The sequence below is a fragment of the Ambystoma mexicanum genome, chromosome 7p (assembly GCF_040938575.1).
Source record: "Ambystoma mexicanum isolate Mex_15411 chromosome 7p, UKY_AmexF1_1, whole genome shotgun sequence".
Classification (NCBI taxonomy): domain Eukaryota; kingdom Metazoa; phylum Chordata; class Amphibia; order Caudata; family Ambystomatidae; genus Ambystoma; species Ambystoma mexicanum.
The window spans coordinates 839,198,130-839,223,480 of record NC_090939.1 but is presented as its reverse complement, the minus strand read 5'-3'; the positions used below and the strand labels follow the sequence as shown (position 1 = coordinate 839,223,480).

Genomic DNA, 25,351 nt, shown 5'->3' with positions numbered 1-25,351 from the left:
CTGAATGATGAGGCAGGGCTGTGTCACACTGGGAGTTTGAGAAATAGATTTTTGAGGGGTTAAAGAGGATTATTTTTTTCATTTATGACTGTGTTGTGTATTATAAACCTTATTGAGTATTATCAGAAATGACTGGATAGGATTAAAGAACAATGTCCTGGTAAAACTACTGTGAAATACCCGCGAGTAGCCTCACTCCTAAACCCCCTGGATTCTCTTCTCAGGTGGCCAGGGAAAGCCCATCACTCTTGGATCCTGACCCTGGGGGTGGAGAAGGGAGGGAGGATCACCTGGCGGAGAGTCCTTGGGGATTGGGAGCGGGTACACCCAGGCAAGAAATAGTATCCCCCTTTTCCTATTTACTAACAGCTTAACATTTCCCCGACCTTTATGGATTATTGTAAGTCACCTCCCATCATTTTCCCTCGTGATGTTTGACGGTACGGAGACAAGGAAGAGGTAACCAAGAGTAATGAACACTGCCACTTCACCGTTTTAGTACTGGGATGAAGAAGATGCCTGCAATGTGTTGTGAAGGTCAGGAATGTCCCCTTAAGCATGGTCTAATTGAGAAAGCACACCTGCAACCTGTTAGAGGGTTGCAGGTGTATAAAATGAGAAAGAGAAAACAAAACAGGGAAAAGCATTAGGCAACCTTGTTGGAGAAAAGGCGGGGAAGGGAGCCGTGTGGAGCGGATGCCCTTTTCCCTTTCATCCCAAGTGCTTGTTCCCCTGTGTCAAGAAGCCAACACAGGAGTGTCTAAGGGGCAGGATTTGGATGGCTGACAGCAGAAGCTGCAGCAGTAGGTGTGCTCCGTGCTGTGGGTAAAGTTACTAAAGAGACCAGTGAGCCACTATTAGATGAGAACCCGGTGCGCAAATGACTGAAAAAATCATTTGTATCAGAGTGGTCGCGTGTCTCAGAAGAGAATGTTTTCTAAGGTCTCCGGTCTCAGATCATTTCCATTGTTTAATGTTAAAGCGCAAGAATACTTTGTATCAGAGTGATCGCGTGTCTTAAAGAAGAACGTTTTCAAAAGTCTAAGGTACTGGGAAGTTCACTTAAAGTAAACAGAATGAATACTACATATCAGGCTGAAGGAAAACTAAACCTTAAGCCAAGCTAATGTCCACTGAATAATGAACAGAATAAAAACCTAACAATTAAGCAGAGCTACCGCATGGTGAATTCAGAAGTGAATGGAATTGTATAATTCAGAACTTTATGTTGAATGCAGTCTTTTGGTTGCCGACATCCCTACACATTATATAGATTGAGTTGTGAGGGCTACTATAGGTTTAGATACAGACAGACTTTTGTTACACTCTTGGACTCAGACTCCTTAGTTTCATTTAGGTAGGGAAGTCCCACCTTAGTATAGAGCAAGGTCTGTTGTCTGTCTTACTGCATGATGCCTTCACACTACATGGTTTCCATAATTATCGTTGTGGTAACCAACCTTTTCAGAAGACTGTAAAAGAGGAGCCCAGAAAAGAAACAGAATTTCAATAACTAGGATCAGCAAAAGGTAGGGAAACCAGTGACTAAGTAAAGACTCAGAGTTCGGCATTGGGTATGAAAAATAGCAGACCAACATCTATGGGTATCAAGTGATAAAGTAGTCAGGGAAAAGGTCGCCAGGAGGCGACATTTCCCCAAATTTGCACTCCCATGAAAATCAAGAACTTTCCCCAAATATTCTAGGAATGGAGTTACAATAAAGAATGGTAACCGTCCAAGAATATGTGGGGGGAGGCTTTTACTGTACAGGGAAAAAATGTTGCCTACCTGGCGACTTTTTCCCAGAGGACATTTTCAAATTGAATCCATCTATGGTGGTCTTTTTCTGCCTTCATGAGCGGTCAATGGAGGTTAAAACATTTTAGATTTCAAATTATCCTTATTAAACGAAACCATACGGGACAAGAAATGTATGAACAGACTTACACTTCACAGTAACATATCTCCCAAAAAAGTTCCAGTCAACACAAATATAACAGAACTGAAATCAAATCCAATACCACCATTATTCCAGAAGAAACTAAAGAGGGGTGAAGACGAAGATCAAAAGTGAGAAAAGCACAGAAAACCTTGGATACCCTTGGGGAGCCAGCGCTCCTCAGGCCACTATTCCAGCTGCCTCTGACAGAAGAGTCTTCTATGACAACCTTTTGGAAAGGGAACAACCGTCACCCAAATTCCTGCCAGAGAAAACTGCAATGTAGTCACCCATCAAAGCTTCTTTCAGTCTTACGTCATCCTTCACCCTGTTGCCTCACAAGGAAGTATCTAGCAGCATCCAGGGTGAAGAAATATATCTTTCCCCCCATGTCCCACTCTCAGCTTTACTAGGTAACTGAGTGAACAGCTCAATCTCAACACCTGCAAGTCCTTTTAAACTTTTAAGGGCCCTCTCCATGGAAAAAGTCTCAGGACTCAAGTCAGGGAACAATAAAACATGGCAAGCCCAAAATAGCGCATTTCCGTTTAATTACTCCATCTAAAATGAACTCGCTCACATCAGCGGACCTATGATTTGCCATGTAGGTGCCACATCACCGTCCATCACATTTGACCCTCTAACGGGCAATCTGTAGACAATTGCAAGCTATCAGGGCCTTCGAGGCACCTCCCAACCCTGCCAGGTTAGCCAACCACAGCTCCAAATCATGTTGCAAATGATTAGTCACTGTTTTATCAGGCCCCCTTAATATCTGCAACTGTGCCTTCCCACCAGATAACCAAGCTTTCCAGCCTGGACTCAAATTTAGGATACTTTCAATTGCAAACCTCTTGAACTGTACCCTTAACTCTTTTGTGCTGCTTAAGAGCTGTAAGCCTTCACGGATTGTTCTAGCCCCGCCATCCTCTGTGTCAGATTTTACAGCTTATATTCTACAGCCTGAAGTGCCTGTTCAATAATGTCTGTCCTCCAGTTAATATTGATATGGAGTGATGAAATGCATTTAAAGAGGATCTGTCCCACACCTGCGAGGGCGACGGCCTCATGGCAATCATTTCTCACAGCTTCTCCCATGCAGGGAGAAACCCCTCTATGTTTAAAAGATGATTCTTTGTGTCGATCCTCCTCGTCATCATGGAGAGCAGAAACAGTCAGACCGGCCTAGTAATAAAATTGCAGGATCAAGCCATCCCTCAAAGTTGAAGGAGAGCTCAGAATGATACACCACTGCCTCCTTTATGCTAAAATGTACAGAAGAGGGTCACATCAGGGCAGCTGGAATGAGGAGGGCCCACTTCCTTCATCTTGCAGCGCACCTTCCCCCAAAAGGCCCTGAATCTGCTATCACAGTTGTCAGAGTAAGTCACCACTTCCAGCATCTGCCCTCTGGCAACCATGATGCCCAACACTAGAAACACTTCCTCTGCTGCACCAGTTACAACGTGGGCCACAGCATCATCACTCCTGCAGGTCCCTCGAGCCACCTTTCTGCTTGTCGAAGCCACTGTTCACTGTGAAGGGGATCCTCAGCACCTAACAATCGGAGGTGCAAAGGTGGCCAGTGACTGTATCCCTGGTGCTGGCAACCTGGGAAGACCTAGTTCTGTCAACTTCTCCCGTATCCCCCATACCAGTCCTCAGTTGCTCGTGCCGCGCCAAACACTGACACCATCTGGACAGCCAAAGACATTGAGCTATCGGCAAAAGTCCAGAGATGTTTCAGCCATGTTGGGCTTTAGTTGGCTCCACCCTCCTTAAAACACATTTCACACTGAGCTACATTTCAAGTTATATTTCAACACGTATGTATAGTCAGTCAAGTTAGGTTTATACAAAATATCCATTACACACAAACACGACATAGCATAAAAGGAATTATAAATAGAATCTACATCCTGGATTCACTTGCTCACAAATTCATAATTTCTTAATAAAAGACATCAAAAATTATCATATAGTAAAAAGCATAATAAAAAGCAGCATCCTATACCTGTAAAAAACCCTTTCTTTTATACATAGCAGCCTTCAGATAAGACAATAGTGGCCATTCCAACAGCTGAGTTCCTGCCTTTAAAAAGAAACATCATTGCAGGTCTATACTGATGGATATCGGTGCATTTTAAAATCTGCTAAATTGTCCGCTTTCTTATCTCCCCATAACCTGAGCAGAACAATAAAAAAATGACTCAAATTCTCATTAGGGTATCCACACACAGGGCAGCTAGGATCATCTGGATATCCGGGCCATTTCCCTGTGTTTCCCCTCAGCAATAGACAGTCACATCTTCCCTAGTAGTGAGCCAACTATGATGTTTTTCCGGCCCAGACAAGATACGGCTGAATGTTGGGGTTCTCACTTATAAAACTATGGTAATTGTCAGCATCAGTCACGCGTGCTGCAAGTGCGCGTTTTACCACAATCCCCGGGTTACTGCCTCCTTGTAAATGGTTACTTCCGCCAAGGATAACACTGCAGCAGGAGTGGACTGAACAGGAACATTACACAAACACAAAAAAATCCTTAACAGTCCTCAACCAAGGTATTTTTTACCACCTTTCTCTAGTCAACGTGTTTCTTAAAATAAAATGCCATAAGGTGGCATTCTTGTTTCCCCAAACTCTCAACCATAATTTACTTGGGGCCACTATACATAAAGTTACACTCAGTAAGGAGAACATTTTTGAACTTCTCAACTGACAAAGATTTTTTGAAAAGATAGCTCACCTTATAGAAGTATAATACACCATGCCTTACCTGAAGGTCATGACTGTGAGAGGTCGATAGGATTTATGGCTGACATTGCTAAGGAGTTTAGTGCCCCAAAAGTCATGTGCCCATAGATCTCCAAGAGGAGTCTCTCCTCTGAGGTCCTGAAATGACAAAGTTGTTTTTTTTAATTAACTGTTATGAACGTGTGTATTAGTATGCATCTCCATCACTATGGAATGGCTACAAATTGTTGAAATAACAAACATCAAATACTGGGAAAAAGCTAAAGAAAGTCAATACTAACATTTTGATAAAAATAAAATGATGTTGGGGTGGAGCCAGCAAACATAGACGTGGAGACCTATTCCTGAGCTTTGTGCAACCCGCTGGTCTTCAAGGGCATCCCATGGCTACAGGAGAGAGTTGGGCAAGGATGGACCTGAAGGCAAAAGAAGTGATGGGGCTTTTGATGGGCTGCAAATTGAGCTTTCCGGCAAAGCCTGTTTTTCTCAGAGCGTGCTATGGTAAGTGGTCATCAATAAAAAAAAGCTCTTCACCAGAAAACGTTACTACTTCTTTTCTTTATTAAATGCAATGTTAGGTAAAGAAATTAGGTTCTCTTACTGGAAAGACATTTTAAACTACAGTTAAGGTTTAGCTTTACATTGCAAGAAAAACAAATGTAAATCATGTTTAAGAAAGGAGTAGGAAAAAAAGCTTGACAATCAGATCAGAGATTTTAGCATGGAGGTCATAAAAGATGCACAATATTCGTGAGTTTAAGGCTGAGATGAAAATATGGGTGTTTAGAGCATGGTTGTGCTACCACTTTGGAGTTGTGTACTTGGGGCAATCTAAGTCCAATCAATGGTCAATCGACATATCACAGGAGTGTTGTCGGTGGCAGACAAAAGCAATAACATGGAGAGGCTTTTTGAAAGACAAACTGTCATGATTCCTCATTATTTTAAGAGCAGCAAAAGTAATGAGGTCGTTGACCTCAAGAACCACATCAACTATGATTATTTCCAAGTTATTAAACATCAATGTCCAATACAACATTCTGAGAGAGACTCCAGAAATAGGCCACGTAAATATATTCCACTGCCGACTAATACAACCTGGGAGGGCCAACAGAGGAGTTAGACATATGAGGAAGTCACAAGAAAGCTACACTATACACACGCACAGTGCCTTCTCATTCACACCTGACTAAAGTTCCAACTATCAAGCAAGGACACATCTCACAGAATCCATAGGAGGCAAATGAGTGGCTAGAGAAGGAGAAAAGTAAAGTGGTACCAACAAGAAGACTATTGAAAAACTCATGTAGGACAGTGGTGATGGTTAGAAGGGAAAGACCTAAAGGAGTCAAAAAGGGCAGCAAAGCAGTGGGAAAAGGGGACACCAGTCAAGAAAACAGACCATAAGTGTAGAAATATGGAATGGAACTGAAAGACGTGACTCAGAGGATACAACATTTAGAAAAGCATTGAATGGGAGGAAAACAGGGTGCATGGCAAAGTGCACAGTCATCCAAGTTTTGGGGATCCAAAAACTTAACTCACATAAGGTTTGAAATAGTATACCGAGGGGACACTGGTTTATAGAATGACAGACGCTAATGGTTTTGTGTAATGTTAGTGCTAGCAAGTTTACATTCAACGTTCGTAGTCATGGTTGGACCATAGGTAAGCACAAGGTTCAGGATGTCTCAAAGTGGTTAAGGAATGCCAGATGGGTATAACGACAGGATTACATTTCTGCCCTGAACATTAATGATTATGGGCCTCATTACGACCCAGACGGTAAGGGGTTAACGGCGCCGTAAAAGGTTGCGGCGCCGTTAACCCCTTACCGCCTAATTACGAGGTCCATTTGTGGGTCCCTACCTTAACGGCTGGTCTTGACCAGCCGTTAAGGATTGGACCCGCGCAAAGGGACCTTGGAGGTAATTACGGTACTGTAATTTGCGGTACCGTAATTACTGGCTTCCCCATTCCCATTGAGCACTATGGGGGCAAAAATGGGAATGGGGAAGGGCCAATGGTGAATGGGGAATTACCGCCCCGCCAAACTTGGAATGGGGCGGTAATTCCGCCATCCACCATGGCGCAATCGTTAAAATACCAGCGTCAACCATGGCGCTAATAGTGCCATGGTTAACACCTGGGTCGTAATGACCCCCTATGTAGCAAAATAAAGCACTAGATTTTGTATGGCTATTTGAGGAGGCATCAGACTCAGTCTGTCTTGGCTTGTCGCCAATGCAAAGCACTACTACTTCCTAAGAAGGGTTTGTACTTTCCCCTCCTTTCTGGAAGGAGTTATATTTGAAGTTGCTGTAATAGACGATGAAGACCAAGAAGTTCCCCTAGAGCACACCATTGCTGCTACTACTACTAGCACAGATTGTGGAGGAAAATTCACATGGAGGCATAATTAAAAGAAGTATCTTCATTGTCTCCATTCCCGTTGTCTATTTTAGAGGACAAAGAGTGATCAGCCAAGCATGACCCTGCGTGATACAGAGAGTATCCCCCTGGTTGAGGGTCCTACATCAAAAGTGGAGTAGGCAGCTGTGTAACTAAAAGTTCTAGTAAAGGTTGTTGCATCAGTTGGTTAATTGCGACCAGTGGTTTTGAGATGGGAGAGGAGAACAGTAGAAACACCTTCTGATCTCCTTAAGAGAAATTTGCAAACCAGGTGCCATTGTTAATGATTATGCTTTCTGGTTTTCAATTAAATCTGAAAACCCCCGGAATAATGCCACTGGGAGAAAAAGTGCCCCTTTGGTTTAAACCTAAAACACGTTTTCCCCTCCCAGTGGTGCCTTAGTGTGTGAAAGGATAGGACTAAATCTGAGGGGAGTAGGGAGAGATTAAGAGGTTATTGGAGAAGTGTCTTTGCATACAATAGGAGACGGGCCCTACTCCCCCCGTCCTCCAAGATGTCTATATGCTTTCTCCCATTGCTTCCTCTCCTGTCACCAGATCTTATAAAAAAAAAAAAATCCTGCACATTCTATGTTACATCAAAGACCAATATTTGACAGTGGCTTCCAATTCACATCTCAACATTGAGCAGAATTCCTCAAAATAGCCCTTGACCACTGGCAGATATTTGTATTTACAAAAATTGGGTTATCATGGATTTTTCAGTGATTATTTGTGCCCCAAGGCCCTCTTTTTCCCCCTCGCTTGAATGTAGGGTTTGAAGAAGGCATGCCGTGTCACCAAAAAAAGTATGTTACATCGTTTTTTATAAAAGAAAGTATTTGTGAGAGTCAATATCAGGCTAACTTCCCAAAACTATTTTCGGCTATCAGGGCAGATTTGCAGACTTGGAACCCACAAGCACTTTGGTGGTTTGGATGGATTGCCTTGATTAAGAAGAATATTCTGCCGAGACTTCTATACGTTATGTTAGGTTATGTTGATTCATACCACGCACCGCTACCACCCAGGGGCAGTCTCCAGCCATTCACGTGGCTCTGCAAGAGAAGAGGGCCGGGTGTGTTAGTGAGGATAGTATAATAGGATAGGTACAGAACCAGGAGAAACTGGCGTCTATGTGCGTTGTCTTGCGTGTGGGAGTTGTACAGAGGGCCCACTTGTTGCAACCGTAGGGGTGGGACTCTGTGCCTCGGATGTGTGCTAGTGTTTTATGCTGGGTGTGTGGTTACGGTGGGGGTACGGTCATGTGCACTGGTTAGTTGTATCCATAAAGGGGGTCAAGTGTCATGGATGTCTGTTAGGTGCTTGATTGAGTTGTGTTGGTGTGTAATGTGGCTGGATTATGTGCATTGGTATGTTCCATCTAAGGTAATGTCCAGAGTCTTTGCGAGTTAGTTGATTGCGAGAATTAGACTAGTGCTAGGTGTGTCTATGTGTAGTGTGAATAGCCCAGAGTCGTGTATAGTGGCGTAGGTTATGTTGGAGGAGCAGGAAAGGGGGGGGGGATTGTTTAGTTCATCAGCTGGTTTGACAGTGCCTCAGAAGAAGCTCTTCAGTTGCCATTCAACTGTGCCTTACAGCACTCCAGTTTGTAGTTTGTCAGCCAGCCCCACCTCCTCTCCAAGCATGGACGCTAAATTCCCCCACAGTTTCCGAGGGCAAAGGGTTGATGTACCTAGTATGTTACTATTTACCCTGCAGTGATTAGTCGGAGCAACTCTGCTTTGTCCTGTTCAGTGTTTGGCTGCTAAATGGACGCACCGATGGTATTGCAATAATTTGAGAAAGTGGCGCACAACTCAGCTACTCTAGTGATCTAGGTGAGACATGGTTCATTTAATGCGTTACCTGGCTGGGCTTTCCTGAATGCATACATTTGCGCGTGGGGTGTCTTTCCGAGTCCGTCTGCAGTGGGACAGGCTAGACTTTGCCGATCTCTACAGCTGTAGCGCACGATTGGCGGCGAGGGGCGAAGGTGGGCGGTGGGGTATTTTTGGTCCTCCTTGATTTCGCCAGTGTGATCTGAGACCACCACCCTTAATGCGTTATTTTCGCTCCTCAATGTTTTGATGCTGTTGTCCCTTTGTGCTGGTCATTGGCCGTTCAATAACCATGTGTTTGGTTGTTTCCTGAAGGTGAGGTGGTCTTCTGTTAACATTTCATTGGACATAGTGTTCCAGAGGTTAGCAATTACGCATGAGAATGCTGTTCCTCCGAATGTCCAATTTTCGTATCTTTTTGTCTCTATTTGTAGCTCGTCGCTTGATCTTAGGTCTCTTCTTGGCTGTCTGCAGGTGATCTTGGGCTGGAAGAATTTGGCTCCGTGTCTGGGTAAGGATATATGGGCAATGCAGAGGGCTTTGAATTTGATGCATTTTTTTATGGTAACGAATGAGTTTGGAGTGATGTGGTCTCCTCTGTTTAATCTCAGGAGAATCCCGGCTGTAGTGTTTTGGACCCGTTGGAGGTTTTTGATGAATATTTTCAGCATTCCTAGGTAGAGGCTGCAAGCACAGTCATTTATGGTTAATATCAGGGATATGGTTGCAAGGGTTCTGTGTGGAAACAGTATGGAAGTAACCCCCTGAGGAGTGGAAGTTTCCGGTTGTGTTCCCATGCCTGTCGCCCAGTACAGTTGTGGGTTGGTTGCATTGCTTTCTGGGGGTGGGGCGGGGCAATATTTCCATTTTGGCTGGGTTCAATTTGAGGTTGTTCATTGCCATCCAATTGTTTATGTCTGTGAGACAGTTGTTCAGGATGTTTGGCTCCTCGGTCGTCGGCATCTCCACAATCAGTTGTGTGCCGTCTGCGTAGTTATAGGTGGTCAGTCCATGGGTTTGAATGATTTCCATCAGGGGGAACATGTAGATGTTGAAGAGTGCAGTGAGAGGCTGGATCCCAGTAGAACTCCACAGGAGATATTTTTGGTTTTTGATGTGAAAGGTAGACATTAGGTTCTTTCATTTTGTGAGGAAGGATTTAAGCCACCTTAAGACAGATTCTTGTATACCACAATCCATCATTCTTTTTTATTGGTGTTGTGTGGCGAATTGTGTTGAATGTCGCACATATGTCCAGTAGTATGAAGGCAGATTCTGTTCATCTCATTGGTCTAAAGCCAACTTGTGAGTGGTCGAGTAATCCGTTTGTTTAAACGTATTTAAGTAGGATTTTGTATAGATGGCTCTCCAAGAACTTCACTGGGTAGGGCAAGTTGGATAAAGGTCTGTAGTTGCTTTGATTTTCTGCACTTTCGGATACCTTTTTTTTTTTAATCAATCAGTGGTTTGATGAATGCTAATTTTAATGAGTTTAGTACAATTCCTGTGTTTAGTGACAGGTTCATTAGGTGCTGGAAATGTTGTTGAGGATTTTTACGAAGATGTCCAGGGGCATGGGTGACTTAGAGATCATGCGAAGTTGGTGTCCTTGATAAGTGTGGAGAAAATGTCTTTGGTTATTGGTTTCAAGCAGGTGAGTCTTGCTGTAGTCTTCAAGACACTATGCATTACTCACGAGCAGTGCACAAGACCGGCCCATTGTACCTACAGGAAAAGATAAAACACTACCTCCCATCTCGCACCTTAAGATCAAGCACGGCCCTCCTTCTAGTGATTCCAACCTCTAGCTCGGTCAGGATTGGGGGATCCGCCTTCTCAACCTTGGCCCTAACTCTGTGAAACTCACTTCCCCCTCACATAATCGACACACCCAAGACTATATGACCTTCTGCAAAACTCAAAAAACGTGGCTCTTTCCGTGATACAGACTACAACCAACTGAGGCGATTGAGCCCTTGCAACCCGATGACATATGCTCAATGAGATCCCGAGCAATGAGGCCAATGAATACGCTCATTAAGTCACAATTAAGCAAACGCACGCTTGGATAGAAAGACAAAAAGAGTAATTGTACAGGCATATACTATGTACAAGACCATCGACATCCACCTCTCGCACCATCCTGGTGCTGGTTGCACGCATTCATTCTCAAGAATCGTGCCAACTTCTACCTTTCTTTCTAATTTTTAATACACTTTACCAAATTATTTTACTCCTTTAGTTGCATAATCTGCTCAATGATCACAATTAGCAGCCTTCTAATCACAGGGCCATTTTTAGGATCCTGTAAAAAGTATGAAAATCAACATCTCTTCTGACAAGAGCAGGACAAGCTTGAAGGATAAATACAAAAACAGCAAGCACAAGCCTATGCACATCACGGTCAGCGAGAACCATGTGTTGAAAGAAACAGATATTCAGTGAGAAATTAATCTGGATATTGAGCTTGCTTCAAATTTCTGATCAGCAACCAACATTTAGGCATAACTTTGATACGTCAATGTAATTCTAAAGTTCATTTTTCAAGATTCCCAAGACTCTCAACAAGGGTTTGCGCTCTTAATAAAATATCTATAAGGAGTGTCCATACAAGTCTTTGTCCAAATGCAAAATCGCCATCAGCAGCTGGTCACCTTATAGTCCTCCTTCTTTGTCATTGATCGAGTCTGCACACGCTGACATTCTTCCCCTTGTCTTGCTTCTGTATTGGCAATGGTGGGAGAGTAGGTCTCGCCTTTACATATTTTCTCATCACTTCCAAGCTCACCTGCCTTGGACCTATACTTCTGAGGGGGTTATATTTTCAAAGCAAAAGGGGCCATGAAACTGTGGCTCATGCAATTTTCTGGTGAAATTCTTAATTAGGAAACAATCACAAACAAACCACTTGGATGCCGAAAAAAGTTTGAGTGATCCGGTTGCTGAATTGTCTTCATCTGTGTTCTGAGACCCCCCTGATGCTTGAGTTAGTCTGAAATGAGAGAAAGGCTCGCGGTCATAAATGTCAAATATTCTTTTAATTCATCACCTAATGTTTTGGCTATGCTCTGGGCATCACTTCTACTTCTAGACTGAAGAGGTGTTCTCATCCACCTCCCTGTCACTAGTTTGTGGGGGTGAGGTGATGGTCCAAGCCAGGCTGATTCCAAAGGGCATATAAAGCTAAGGGTAGGCAATATAGCCATACCTTCTTCATTGTCAATTTTATTGTGGCAATCCTTTCCTTAAGGAGGCCGTTAAGTCTCTTGCATATTCTGTTTGCTTGCAGGTGATAAGCAGAAGAAAACTTGCAGTTCATATTTAGTAAAAGCCTACCTGTTCAAACACCTCAGATTCACAAAATGTTGCCCATTATCGAATCTCAGTAATTCACACACACCCCATCTCGAAATGACTTTGCGCACTAAAAACTGTGCTGCACAAGTGGCATCAGTGTTTGTACACGACCTGCCTTGATCCACCTAGAGAAGGGACACACCACCACTATCGGATACCTATATCCATTACATACCTGCAGCATATAGACAGTCAATATGTACATGCTGAAACTGACCTTTCGGTAGAGGGATTAGCCTTCTAATTGTTCTTCGTGTTTGCCCAACAGTAAACTTTGACACACGATGCAATTCACTATAAATAGTGTAACGTGCTCCAATAAATTCAGATTTAAACCAGTCTTCTGCAATTGTTGCAGCAAGACTCTCCATTGTTATATGCGCGGGGTAATGCAGCTGCTCAAGCGCTACCTTTAATAATGCTAGTGACATCACCGGCTTTCCAGTGCAATCCTGCCACCATAACGCTCCTGAGGGGGATAAAGAACACCCCCTTCGTTTCCATAATTCAAGCCCTTCCTATGGTGCACTTCCTTGAATCTCCATTATTAATTGGGTCATCTGCAATTTATTAAACCATCTCCCATCAACATAACTGTGACAACTTTCTCTTTAATGCTCGTAGTATCTAAACTCAAAATATCTGGAGAATATGAAATCCTCTTGGCGTCTACATCTGCGGCTTCGTTTCCACAAGAAAAAATCTGTTCGCTTAGTATGAGCTGCGCACTTAAAGATCGCTATGGCTACTGGGAGTTGTAGTGCCTTAATAAGCCTGTACAATAAAGATGCGTGTTACACTGGAGTGCCATCCGCACAAAGGTAGCCCCTCCTTTTCCAACGTGCTAGCCCTGCATGTACGGTTGATGTCACAGAGGCACAGTCACTGTACACTGTCACTTCCTGCCATTTATGTTTTTCAAGCGCGAAAATAAGCGCTACCAATTCTGCTGCTTGCGCTGAAAAGTGAGATGGTAGCCTGGCACTTGCTATAACTTCAAATTCTCCATTGAATTTGTGTCTCACTACCACTGCGCCTGAATGCCTCACCCCACTAGTTTGATACATTTTTGAAGAACCATCAATAAAGAGAATTTCACCTCCTGACACAGCATTTTCTTTCACACGAGGAATATATCAGAATTCAACATAATTTGCACAGTCATGCACATGATCATATTCAGCTATTGGCTCAGCTACAAAAGTGTCAGGATTCACTATTCTGCATCTGACAACTTTAATCGCTGGGTTCGATATTGTTACTTCATAGGCGGAAGCTCTCTTGGATGTCAATGTACCTTTGGGCTTCTCTAAAATGGCAAACTGTGCATGCTCCATGAAGAGAGTCATAGAGCAGCCCCTAATACGTGCAGACTTCTCAATTGCGAACGCGGAGGCTGCCAATGACTGTTCGCAAGTAAAGTGTCTTTTCATAACTGTGTCTAAAATCCCACTGTAATATGCTAGAGGCTTGTCCCTAATGTAGTCCTTTGTACGAGTACTGCTGTCATAACTGTCCCATTTGTGTGCGAAAATAAATAACACTCCCCAGCATAACTGGGAATTCCTAAAACGGGGGCTGTACAAATGCTTTTTTCAATTCCTCAAACCCTTCCTCCATCTCTTCAGTCCACTCTATTTTCACTTTATCCACTTGTGCTTTTTTAAAGCTTGTAAAAGGGGTCTCCATATGAACTGTAATCAAACACCCAGGCTCCAACATAGTTGCAGAGCCCCAAAAACTGCTGCAATTGTCTCACTGTATCTGGCTTTGCAGTTTTCATAATCGTCCCAACTCTTTCAGGTGTCATCTTTTATCCTTCATGTGAAATCAACTGCCCTGTGTACAACACTTCTTCTTGACAGTACTGTAACTTATTTTTGTCTACCTTGTATCCTTGGTCTGCTAGAATAGTCATCAACTAAATAGAATCCAGTCTGCACTGATCTTCCGTTCTGCTACAAATTAAAATGTCATCTACGTACTGTTTCACTCTTAGGATCAATATTAGCTATGTCCATCTGTAAGACTATTAAAAGGAATAGTGCGCTCAAAAATATTATTGTACCAAGGGTTCGGGCATGTTTTTAAGCAAACATTGATCGATCGTACAAACATTTCCTATTCACCTTACCATAGTTTTCCTCTTTTGTACACATGCAAAATCAGGCGGCAGGGCGAGGCCATCTTGTGATAATCTTATCCGTTGCTGCATCGCCCAAGGTGGACTGCTCTGGCCGCATTAAATCATATCCCCCGCCCCTGAGGCTGAGATCACTAGACGCGTACCGCCAATTTTGCAGCGCCAATGAACTTCTTGTGTCAACATTCTCTGCGCTTCAGCTAATGACGTGTTTCCATAGAAATGGCAGGATGCCTCTTTCCTCAATAAGTATAAGCAGACCGCTTCTCAACAGACATCAGATTGGCTTTTCCATTCCTTTCACTGTCTTTTTTTTTTAGTATTCTGTGCCTCGTTTCTGGGCTCTGGTCAGCTACCTTCATTGCTTGTAGCCCATGCGAACAGATACTAGTACCATTACTATCAATTTTCTTTTTGCCCCATAGTGGTAACAATACAGCCCTACCTGTACGAGCCGGAGTATTCCGAGGCGGAATTACTCGAAAGAGAAACATGCGCAAACAATGGGGCTTCGGACGACAGTTGGGAGGACGATTCAACAGATCAAGAGCCTGAGCCTAGTTGCATGGACGGCGTTTCCAACTGGTGTACCTGCAATCGGTGCGCACCAATGCCAACCGAGGAAGAGAATTGCTGCTGCCGAGAAAACTCTGGATGCTTGTCCTACATATCGGAAGGCGAGACACGGCCGCAATGCGTTACCGAGCTGCCAGACTTCAGGGCAGCCTGCCTCACACGGTCCGTGTTGAGGATTATGATGGGGCTTATGCACGAACTTTGCACTACAGTTCACTCTCACAATCCAAGTAACGAGTAAGTGTACTCTAGTTGTGATGTCACTTAGGCCACTACCATTTCATGATTGTCTCCTATATTGTCGTAACTTTGATCTATCAATGCCAAACGAATGTAGTCTTGCAATTCTATATTCACTCGCAATTTGGGGAAATCATAGTGTCTCCTTATGTTCATTTCATGTACAGCCATGAAGCAATATTTCTTTGTGTCCCAAATGTAATGGAATGCATATTCGTTCAATATTATAAAGTGTCTAGGTAACATTTGTACTGGCAACAATGCCATTGGATACAAGATTTGTCATTGGCAACTAATGTTTAATACACTTATCTCGTTCATTTACAAAGAGTTTGTATCTTTCTCTTTCACAGGTGGTACAGGCTGGCGGCCTATCCCTAGTTTACATGGTGGCTTCATGGGAGGCTTGGACACCAAATTCGACAAGTAATACCCGCCTGTGTCGGTGGTGCCATTAGGGAAACTTTCCCCAGTGACAGCAGTCAGTACAGGGGATTTTCCCACACTGTACTGCAACTAGAGGTTTTTAATGTTTAGTACATTTGTGCCATCAAAATCAGCAACAAAATAAAAAACAACAGAACTTTTATCAATGGTTGTTTCAGTTTTTCAGTGAATCAAGTGTGTCTCCATTCAGCAGTGTTTCCAGCCCTTTCCTGCATGCCTCAGGCCCATCCATCCCCCCTCCATTATCAAAGGCAGTTGGCACCAGTGGATGTGCGCTGCCAAAAGGGGGCTGGCAAGGGTTGGAGCAGCCAAGGTGCCAAACACCATGTACACTTCAAAAGGTATCTTACACGCAGGGGTAATTGTTCACATGCCCCCCTGACACCATGTGTCTCCAGGCAGGATCCCCTTGAAGCAGGCCGCGCCCTTGCTATTCGCGCAAGACCACACCATATACACGTCACTCATTCACATACACACACACTTTTCTAATTCTTCATAAACCACTTGATATTTATCATGAGAACATCTTTGAGCACTGCAAGTCAACTTGTGAACGTGCTACCTGAGAACTTCTGTGACCACCGCGAGTCAGCTCGTCATTGTGCTACCTGTGAACATCTCCCTGTTCTCCTGCTACTAAATACCCTGCTTGCTGAATCTGTTTGTTGGTCAAGGTAAGGCCAGGTCACCTATTCATATCTCCTAGATCTTTACCTTGATCTTTAAATTTCTATCTGTTTCAAACAAACGTACCCAGTAGTGTAATGTTCATTCATCTCATTGCTATTGACTTTGAGTTCAATTTGTAATGTTATCGATATATAGCAATTGTCATCAGTGTCAATTTGGATCGAATTGCATCCTTCGTGGACCGTGTCTATAAGCATGTTTCCTTTTGATGCACAATAGTACATTCAAGGGACGAGAAACATGTTACGATTTGCATCACATAAATTAATTGTGTATGAAAGTTATCCTATAATACTGCCGGCTACGCTAGAAAACGTTTTGCTTCGGTGACCAAGACATTGATTGCATAGGAAAATGTATGATATAATTCCATCTTTCTCACGCTTTTATGCAAAGTAATTATCTAATAATGTTGACTTTTTTTTTTTTTTTTTTTTTACAGAATTTCCAACAATGCCTGCATGTACAGTTTGTGGTTGCCGCTCTAAGAGCCATGACAAACCTAAAGGCACTACAATGCATGTATTCCTGAGGAATATAGATCTAATTATAGAATGGGTCAGATATTGCAAATTTGCACCGGAAGAGCTTGAAAGTAGAGCCCATGAAGTCTTGGGTGACTCGAGGGGTGATCGATTCCGCATCTGCAGCCTACACTTTGCCACAAATATGTAGGACCAATCGCAGTACACAAATAAGCATCGACTCAGAACGTCTCGTAAATTGCTTCCAAATGCAATTCCGACTCTATTCATGCAGAGGCTGCCTCAGTTGAGTCACAATTCTTTAGCTGTAGGCCTTGGGGTACTGAACAGGTAACTACATGGACAGATTGGTGTTTTAGGTGTAAATGTCCCTTATAATACTTTTCATATTTACAAGATCGTATTGCTTTATAACCAAACCACATTTTGCTAAACATCTGTCCTTGGTTTTAGGAGCATCATGGAAAATGATTTATGGGCACAGACAACTATGCTATAGTTCCCTTGGAAATAAGCATAATCTTCTTGTAATTGTTTGCTTTACATGTCAATTTTTTAGGTTAGCATTTCTGAATCAAATCCAATTTCCCTTTACAACTCCATGACAATGCACTGAATATGAAGGAGCAAGATTCTGCATCCATGCCTTTCCTGGAGTCAACAACTTCGAGTGCGCATCAGGTAGTTTTATTTAGCTATACAGTTGCGGAAATGTTTTATGCATGGATTTTGAGATAATATGATCAAACTTACATATCCTGTCGTTTGTTTACATAATGTTTCATTCATGGGTTTTTATTGATATGTACCACTGTCTGCATCACATTGTGTGTGTTCAATTTCAAATTTTTTTCATCCATACTAGAACAAGTACTGTTTTACAGGGTGATGCTGGTACTTCGACTACAATTACATCATCCTTCGGTGCTGATTTAGGGCCAGAGGTATGCATACTGACAGTTCCCTCGAATGAAAGAAAGTTGGTCCTAAATCTGATTCCATTAACATTGACATTATTATAAACTAGCATCTTTTGAAAATTGCTTCAGTGCAACATTTCAATCAGTGGGTTTCGCACAGTCATCTTTCATCGAGTAAACTAGCCATCAATCAGTTGATAATCGAAATGTATATTTTGACTAATTGACGTACATGGTGTACAAGGGTATCTGTGTGAGCCATGTGTGCGATGGAATAATTTGATTTCAAATATGAATAACTTATTTTTAATGGATACTGTTTTCTAGGGATGTATACAAGATCGGGATATAGAAGAGGAGGCACGTAGATCCGAGTCGGTGAACCAGCTTGCTGGTGCAGTCGTTATAGTAAAGAAGAAGGTTTCGTGAAAAAAACCAAGAAAGCTACGGTAATTTACAAACGATTTCATTTTCAAACAGTGTTTTGTGCTGGTGCCTTCATAACATGTTTTTTTTTAAATCTAATGTGCCATATACTGTATGTTGGATTTACATTGAACATGTTTTTCCAACCTGTCTTCTAGTTGCCTGATGAATGAGAGATGCTGCTTGCCAAACTGATTTGACCATGTAGCAACTATTATTTGACAAGCAGCGTGCTCAAATCAATAAGTAGACTCGAGATGCTTTTGCCCAAGGGCCAGAAAATGAATTGAATGTCACCGATGAAGCCAGCAAAGTGTTGTTGGACCATTGCTACATTGCGAGAGCTCCACCAGATGAAGATGAAACTGAATGTAATGAAGATGCTTTAGAATTAGTTGCAGACCACTTGACACAATCGACACCCGCCAAAAAAGGGCCACCCAAAAAACTATTGACATTGATGATTTCTCCGATTTGTGTTCAAGAAGCAAAAGCTGAAATAGCAGAGACTGGAGCATCAACACAATTGACAGAGGAACTAGACAAAGATCTCAACTACAGTTTGTCCACTTGGACTGATGTCAACCACAGTTGGGTCAGAAACAACATTCATGCAGGATGATAGTCTAATGAAGGAGCCCAAATACATTGTATTCGACAGCTGCTTGATGGAGATTATAATGATGCTGAAATGTGTGCATCCAGTGACAGGGGGAAGTATGCGGGAAGCCATTGGTGAATGTGACTCGTGTATCACAAGGCAGTAACTTCAAAATACAAGCCACCTGTGAAATGCTCCATGCTAAATTTTCATGGTCCGCTCAACCGATGCTGGGTAAACTGTCAGCTGGAAATCTACTTTGTGCAGCTGCTTTATTTTTCAGTGGCTCTAGTTCCCTTCTAAAACGCAGTACTACAAATATCAACGTGAATATCTATTCCCTGCTATTAGTGAAGCTTGGAAAATTGAACAAATGTCTATTCAATGTACATTCTCAGGCTATCTGGCGATGGACAATGTGACAGCCCCAGATTTTCAGCAAAGTACTGCACATATCACTTTCAGAACATGGAAACTAAAAAGAATGGTGAGTTTGGTGGTCATGCAGGTGTCCGAATGTAAATCCTCAGTTGCCATGAAGAAACTTGGTTTTATAAAATCCCTGGAAGATTTCAATCGAGGGAAATGCAAATCGACCTCATAGCCACGGACAGACACGTTTCAATAGCCAAGACAATAATAGAGCAGTTTCCAAATATTCGCCATCAATTTAATGTATGGCACATTGCCAAATCAATCAATAAAAAAATATCAGCTGCAGGGAAAAAAAAATAAAGGTTCTGAAAATATTTTTCACAGTGGTCCCTATCTTTCAGCAACCATCCTTGGTGGAGCTCCAAAACTTGTGATCTGTCTGTGGAAATTCTGCTAGAAAAATAGCAGTCACTAATGCACCACTGTTCCAACGTTCGCTCTTGGACAGAAAACCAACATTTCCACCAATGTGCACATGTCACTTTGTCTCCAGAGCAGGAACGGAAGAAGAAGTGGTTGATTCCATCTTCACCTCTACACAAAGCTCTTGAGAAGATTGTGTTTGATAAAACTATCAAGAGATCTGAAGGGACTAAAAGAATTCTGTCACACAGGAGATTTGGAGGTGTTCCACAATATGTGCCTAAAGTACAGGCCAAAGAGATTGCATTTCGGCATAGAGGGGATGGAATATAGGACATTAATAGCGGTATTAGCGCATAATGAGAATGTAAGGCGTGAACAATCGAGGACTGCAGGAAACTTTGGGATGCTTCGCTTCACAATGGCCTTAAAGAAAAGAAGCAAAAAAAGGGTGGTCAAACCAATATATGAGGAAAAGGAATTCGATTTTGTGAAATATCTTATGACTGTCTTGGAGATACATACTCACGGAATTGCGCAAGATTTTGTTCCGAGGACACATACATTGCCACAAAACATTGCCAACGTGCCCTGTCCACCTAAAGCAGAGCTTGTGGAACAGTTCACTTCCAGGTACAAATGATTACCACCTGTATTTTTGACCGACAATGTTTATAAGAAGTGTCCAAATAAAGCATCCAATTTGTCTTTTGAAATCTATCCTCTTTGTCAATTCTTTTTTCAACAAGTACCGTTTTTATGATTGCCATACAATGAAACTCTTTGCTTCCACACTTCCCAGTTTCGTCGAGCTACTGTGGGACCTTCACTGATCTTTGGAGGGCCAGATGGATAACAGTATGGAATCTACTTTGGGGTTCTGCAGTTGCCTTACCAAACAATTGCCCAATTAGCTGAATAACTACTCATTCCACAAAAGAGATGAGACCTAGGCTAGATAAGATACTCGGCATGCAAGACCTACTGACTGTGAGCCAAACAGAGCATCAAAGTGGGTTGTTGGTGAGAAATAGCTGCACTCTGACCAATATATTAATGGGGGCATGTGTTGGAGTTCGTTGCTAATGTAAGGAAGGAGTGGGTCGGTTGAGCCCCCGACCTCAATACATTATATGCGAAAAGTGACCCTGCTCTTACACTCGTGGGGGATGCCTCCTTTGCCCTTCTGCTGCCATGGGGAAGAAGGCCCTGACATAAGCAGAGGTGGGGCTGTTGCTTGACACAGTTGGACTCCATTTTGTGTACCTTCAACTCCAACTTTGGACTAGGCCGCATTCTGTCATTGCAAAGATTCCCTAGACCTCAGCAGCGCTGCGAACAGCGAGCACTGACAGCCCCCCCCATTTTTCCTCCTGTGCCTCACAAGTCCCTTTATCATGGATGCGCCAAGACAAGATGTTGCAATCTAAGAATGTATTAATTTAAATCTTCCTCTGAGATTACTGTCCTGTGTGTCAGGGACAAACCATGACTTGTAGTTGTTCATCCAGTCCAACAATTGTTCTCCTGCACCTCTCACCCCTGCTGCTGGAAAATTACTGCTTGTTCAACCTTTTTACCCTCTAAAGCTATTCTTTTCATGTACCAGAAGTGTGACCCTTCCTCGTTGACCACCCCAGAGTGCCTCCCAATAAAACAAGACCCTAGTCACAGTATATTCTGCCCTAAACTAACATGTGTCACTCCACCTCCTTTCTAGCTCTGATGTGCCAGACCTGTGAGCTATCAATACCGACCCGCGCTGGTTGCCTCCGGGGCAAAACCCCCACACCCTTCACCTCGCTAGTGACCCAAAGTGGGATAGTACAAACACATGTGTGCAATTTATAGGCCTCTAATATATGACTGCTGTCATGGGTTCAGGGGACCGCTGCCTGGCAGGAGGGGGTTGCAGCAGGGCTTGCTCAGACATTCTCCTACAAGCACATTTTGTCAGGGTTTGAGACTAGCTCCTTGCTATAAATGTGTACGTGATTTGCCGTGTGAACACAAGACGGGCTGAGCTGACAAGTGGGAGAGTGCAAGGTTCTCCAGAGGAACCAAGAGGAACCAAGTAAAACACTTTGAAATTTTGAGCGCCATTGGTGTACGGCAGCAAACAATTTCTAATGCCACTATGATCTGAAGGGCTATTGGCTCCCATTCTGAGTGAAGGTCAGCAGCGTTGAATATTTTGCTTACGAGCTGAGCAAGCCCATGCACCAGTATAAGGTTCAATTGTTTTTCGACCTTGAGAGAAATGGATGATTCCGAAAGGAATGAAGGAAGGGAGGGAGGGGTGTAATAACATCAAATATGATAAGGTTCACCATTCCAAAACTGGACAAAGGAACATGTAATTTCATTTTATGAAAAATCGTTGATCTGAACGGAGTCTCTGCATTACGCCAAGAGAATTGAAATGCCGAATATGATGTAAGTTTTACTTTCGACGATTTTATAGACCAACGAGTCAACTTATCATTAGCCGACCGTTATTGCTGGCTTACATTGTAGTGGGTTGTTCTTTGTGGCATACTGCAATTAAACTCAACTACAACCCGTGTGTGTACTTGTCTTTGTCACTGTCACATGGCCAGTCCAGCATCGAGATGCATTTGTAGTTCACCACTGGTTTCCCCCAGGTTCAAAGCTAATATTTAACTAAAATGCCATCTATGTGTTCTTCGAATTGTAGCGCTATCTTCCGCGTCCCATTTCGCGCTGAACATACTCCATAGCACTAACCTCTGAAGCAAATTGTAGACTACTTTCCACGTTGTTTTCTCTGTGTTCCCATTGTTTCACGTCTGTATTAGTTTTAACACTGGGCCAAATTAATGGGTAAAATGATAAATTGTAATAAAGATCGGTTACTGAGACACATTTCTGTTATGTTTTTCAAACAGCTACATCCTGTCTTTCTGAGATTGTCATCGATTCCAGATACCAACAGACAGGTTTTTTAACCGGCAGCTGCAGATACACTTGAATAGCTGGATCACAGTGATGCTTTTTTGGGACGATCGCCACGTGCCGATATGCCCTTATGCGGTACCAGCGATAAGGAGCAACCTGACATTGTTTACGGTGGCCTAGCGCCAAGCTGATGCCCAAGCCTTGCGATTCACAGTGCATCCAATGCGCTTCTTATACCAAAAAGGAACATTGCGTGACTCACGATAAACATTTGTGGACCGAGAACAAAGAAGGAAATTACCCATTTGATTGAATATGGCAATCGCTGGATGTTCTCGGAGCGTTTGTAAAATAAAAATTGTACAGTTTTACTATTTCCTTTTAAAGTATAGTTTTATATTCCGAATTGTGACACGCTGTCTTGTGAGATGTGCGTTGATTTCCGGGTTCTGAGTCACATCACGTAGGTGATGACGGGGTGCGTTTGGCTACGCTGCCCAGTAATGTCATGGAGATGGGTGGAGAATATCACTAGGTTTGGTGATCTCAGCCTCAGGGGTGGGGATATGATTTAGTGCCGCCAGGGCAGTCCACATTGGGCGATGCGGCAACAGATAAGATCACCACCAGATGGCCGCACCCTGCTGCCTGATTTTGCATGTGTACAAAAGAGGAAAACTAAGGTAAGGCGCATAGGAAATGTTTGTACGATCGATCAACGTATGCTTAAAAACACATGCCCGAACCCTCGGGACAATAATATTTTTGAGCTAACTATTCCTTTAAAGATTGTTGGAGACTCACAGTACCCCTGAGGCAAACTAGCACGTTTCAGTAGAGTTTGGCGAAAGGTAAAGGAAGTCAAGTCTTGTGACTCCTTGTGCAATGGGATCAAGAAAAACACATTCTTCAAATCTATCACCGTGAAATATTAAGCTTCCACTAGGATACTGCATAGTATCGTCGCCGGATTACGAACTAAAGGAAACTCTGCCTCTACAATCTGGTTAAATCGGTCTCACATCTTGTATAAATCTCCACGAATCTCCTTTCAAATTATGTTTTGATCTGAGACACTGCGGTACTGCACAATGATTTCGATGGCCCCAAAATACCTTATTTTGTCAGTGGTGAAATGGTCTTAAATATACCCTCGTCAGCCTCCCAAGACATGGGGTATTATCTTGTTCGAGGTAAAATTGCTCCTGGCTTCAGTTGTATTTTGACTTCCCCTATGTCATAAGGGCCTGTAGTCCATAGGATGCTGGGCACCTTCTCCAAGTCTTCCTGAAAAAATGCTGGTTGCTGCCGCATTATTGCGATTCACTGTGGGACTTCCCTCTTCTCTATTCTTATCCAGTATGTGATGTTCATAAAGACCACCACCTCATCATCATCATCTGTTCGGTCTTCCCTGAACATGTTATCAGTTATATCAGTCAATCTATACCCTTCTTTCAGAGCTATTACTGTTCTCCATGGTCTACCCTCATCGTCCATTTGTTCGAGCATCGCCATTTATCTTCCTACTATGGCTGCTTCCAATTCTATAGGGATAGTCTGTCCCCCCTCTTAGTCCATATGGATCTGTGGTCTAAACAGAAACTCATCAGGTAGTCCCACAATTTTTCCCATTAAACCAGGTAGCCATGTCAATAGAATGCTCACCCCATACAGGAAAACCTCTGGCTTGACTGGAACGCCTTGCACAGCCACTTGCACTGTGAACACCAGTATACATTTCCCACGTTTAAATAGTGTATTCCTGGAGTGGAACACACTATCCCTTGATCAATAAATGAAATCGTCATGCTCAGTTTTGTCATCAAATCTCTTCCCAAAATGTTAACTGGTGTCTTCCGCGAATACAACAAAAGGAACAGACCTGTCACACTCTCCTATAGAGACTGGTAATTCATCAGTAAAAGGAACTCGACTCATAGTTCCAGAGAACCCTTGAGCATTTATGGCAATTGCCGACATTGGATATTTTCCCTCGCATATACATGAACGAGTAGCCCCAGGGTCTACTAAAAAAGAAAAAGATTTGCCTCCCATCGTCACATCGACCCTTGGTTTCTCTTGGGGGTCTGGTGTTACTGAACACATCAATTCACCCGTGCATTGTCCTATTGTGGATACAGGCTCATCCCTGTTCCTGTGAAAGGATTTCCTCCTATCACAGTGACACCTCCTATTCTGGGTGGCAGCACTCATCCTGTGTTTACATTCTGCGGTGTCTGTATGGGGGCTGTTGTATAGTGGCTAAAGCAGAATATGGAACTGCAGAATGGAATGTTAACCCTCACCATGTCATGTAGAATGTTTAGTAAAGAGAAAAAGTTTTTCCTTGGTTAAGAAATCAGTTGGCTGTCAAGGATGTTATGAAGGATGTGCTGGGGGTCTTAAGGATATTACTTGCAAGAACAAACACGTTATTCTTCTACAACTGAACTGTGTAAGCAGCGTTATTACAGTGGCGACAAGGATTGTCCCCCACCATCCACTAGAGGAAAAGTGTAACTACTGGATTGGCGTATATCCAGTATTTATTGTCACTGTAATCCAGTCCACTCCACCACATACGAAGAAACTGCTAGGGAAGCAGTGGAGAAGAGAGCAGCTGAAGGCGAGGTAAAGCTGCAGCCATCCGTGAAAGGAGTGGCGCGTCCAAGAACAGCCCATGGTGAAAGTGAAGTAAAAGCAGCGGATGCGGACTGAGCAGCTCAGTAATCCACTCGATGTTGGTCGACATAAGGGCAAAGGCTGTTACCCTATTTAACCCGAAATAGGTGC

At 43.0% G+C, this 25,351-nt stretch overlaps 1 protein-coding gene across 1 annotated transcript in view; it reads right to left on the bottom strand.

The window, feature by feature from the left end:
* TMTC4 (transmembrane O-mannosyltransferase targeting cadherins 4) overlaps nucleotides 1–25,351 on the bottom strand; it is a 1,375,572-nt gene that overhangs the window by 1,088,600 nt on the left and 261,621 nt on the right. Inside the window, exon 3 of the mRNA XM_069637004.1 lies at nucleotides 4,720–4,835. Coding sequence (XP_069493105.1) covers nucleotides 4,720–4,835 — 116 coding nt within the window. The remainder of the gene's footprint in view (nucleotides 1–4,719; nucleotides 4,836–25,351) is intronic.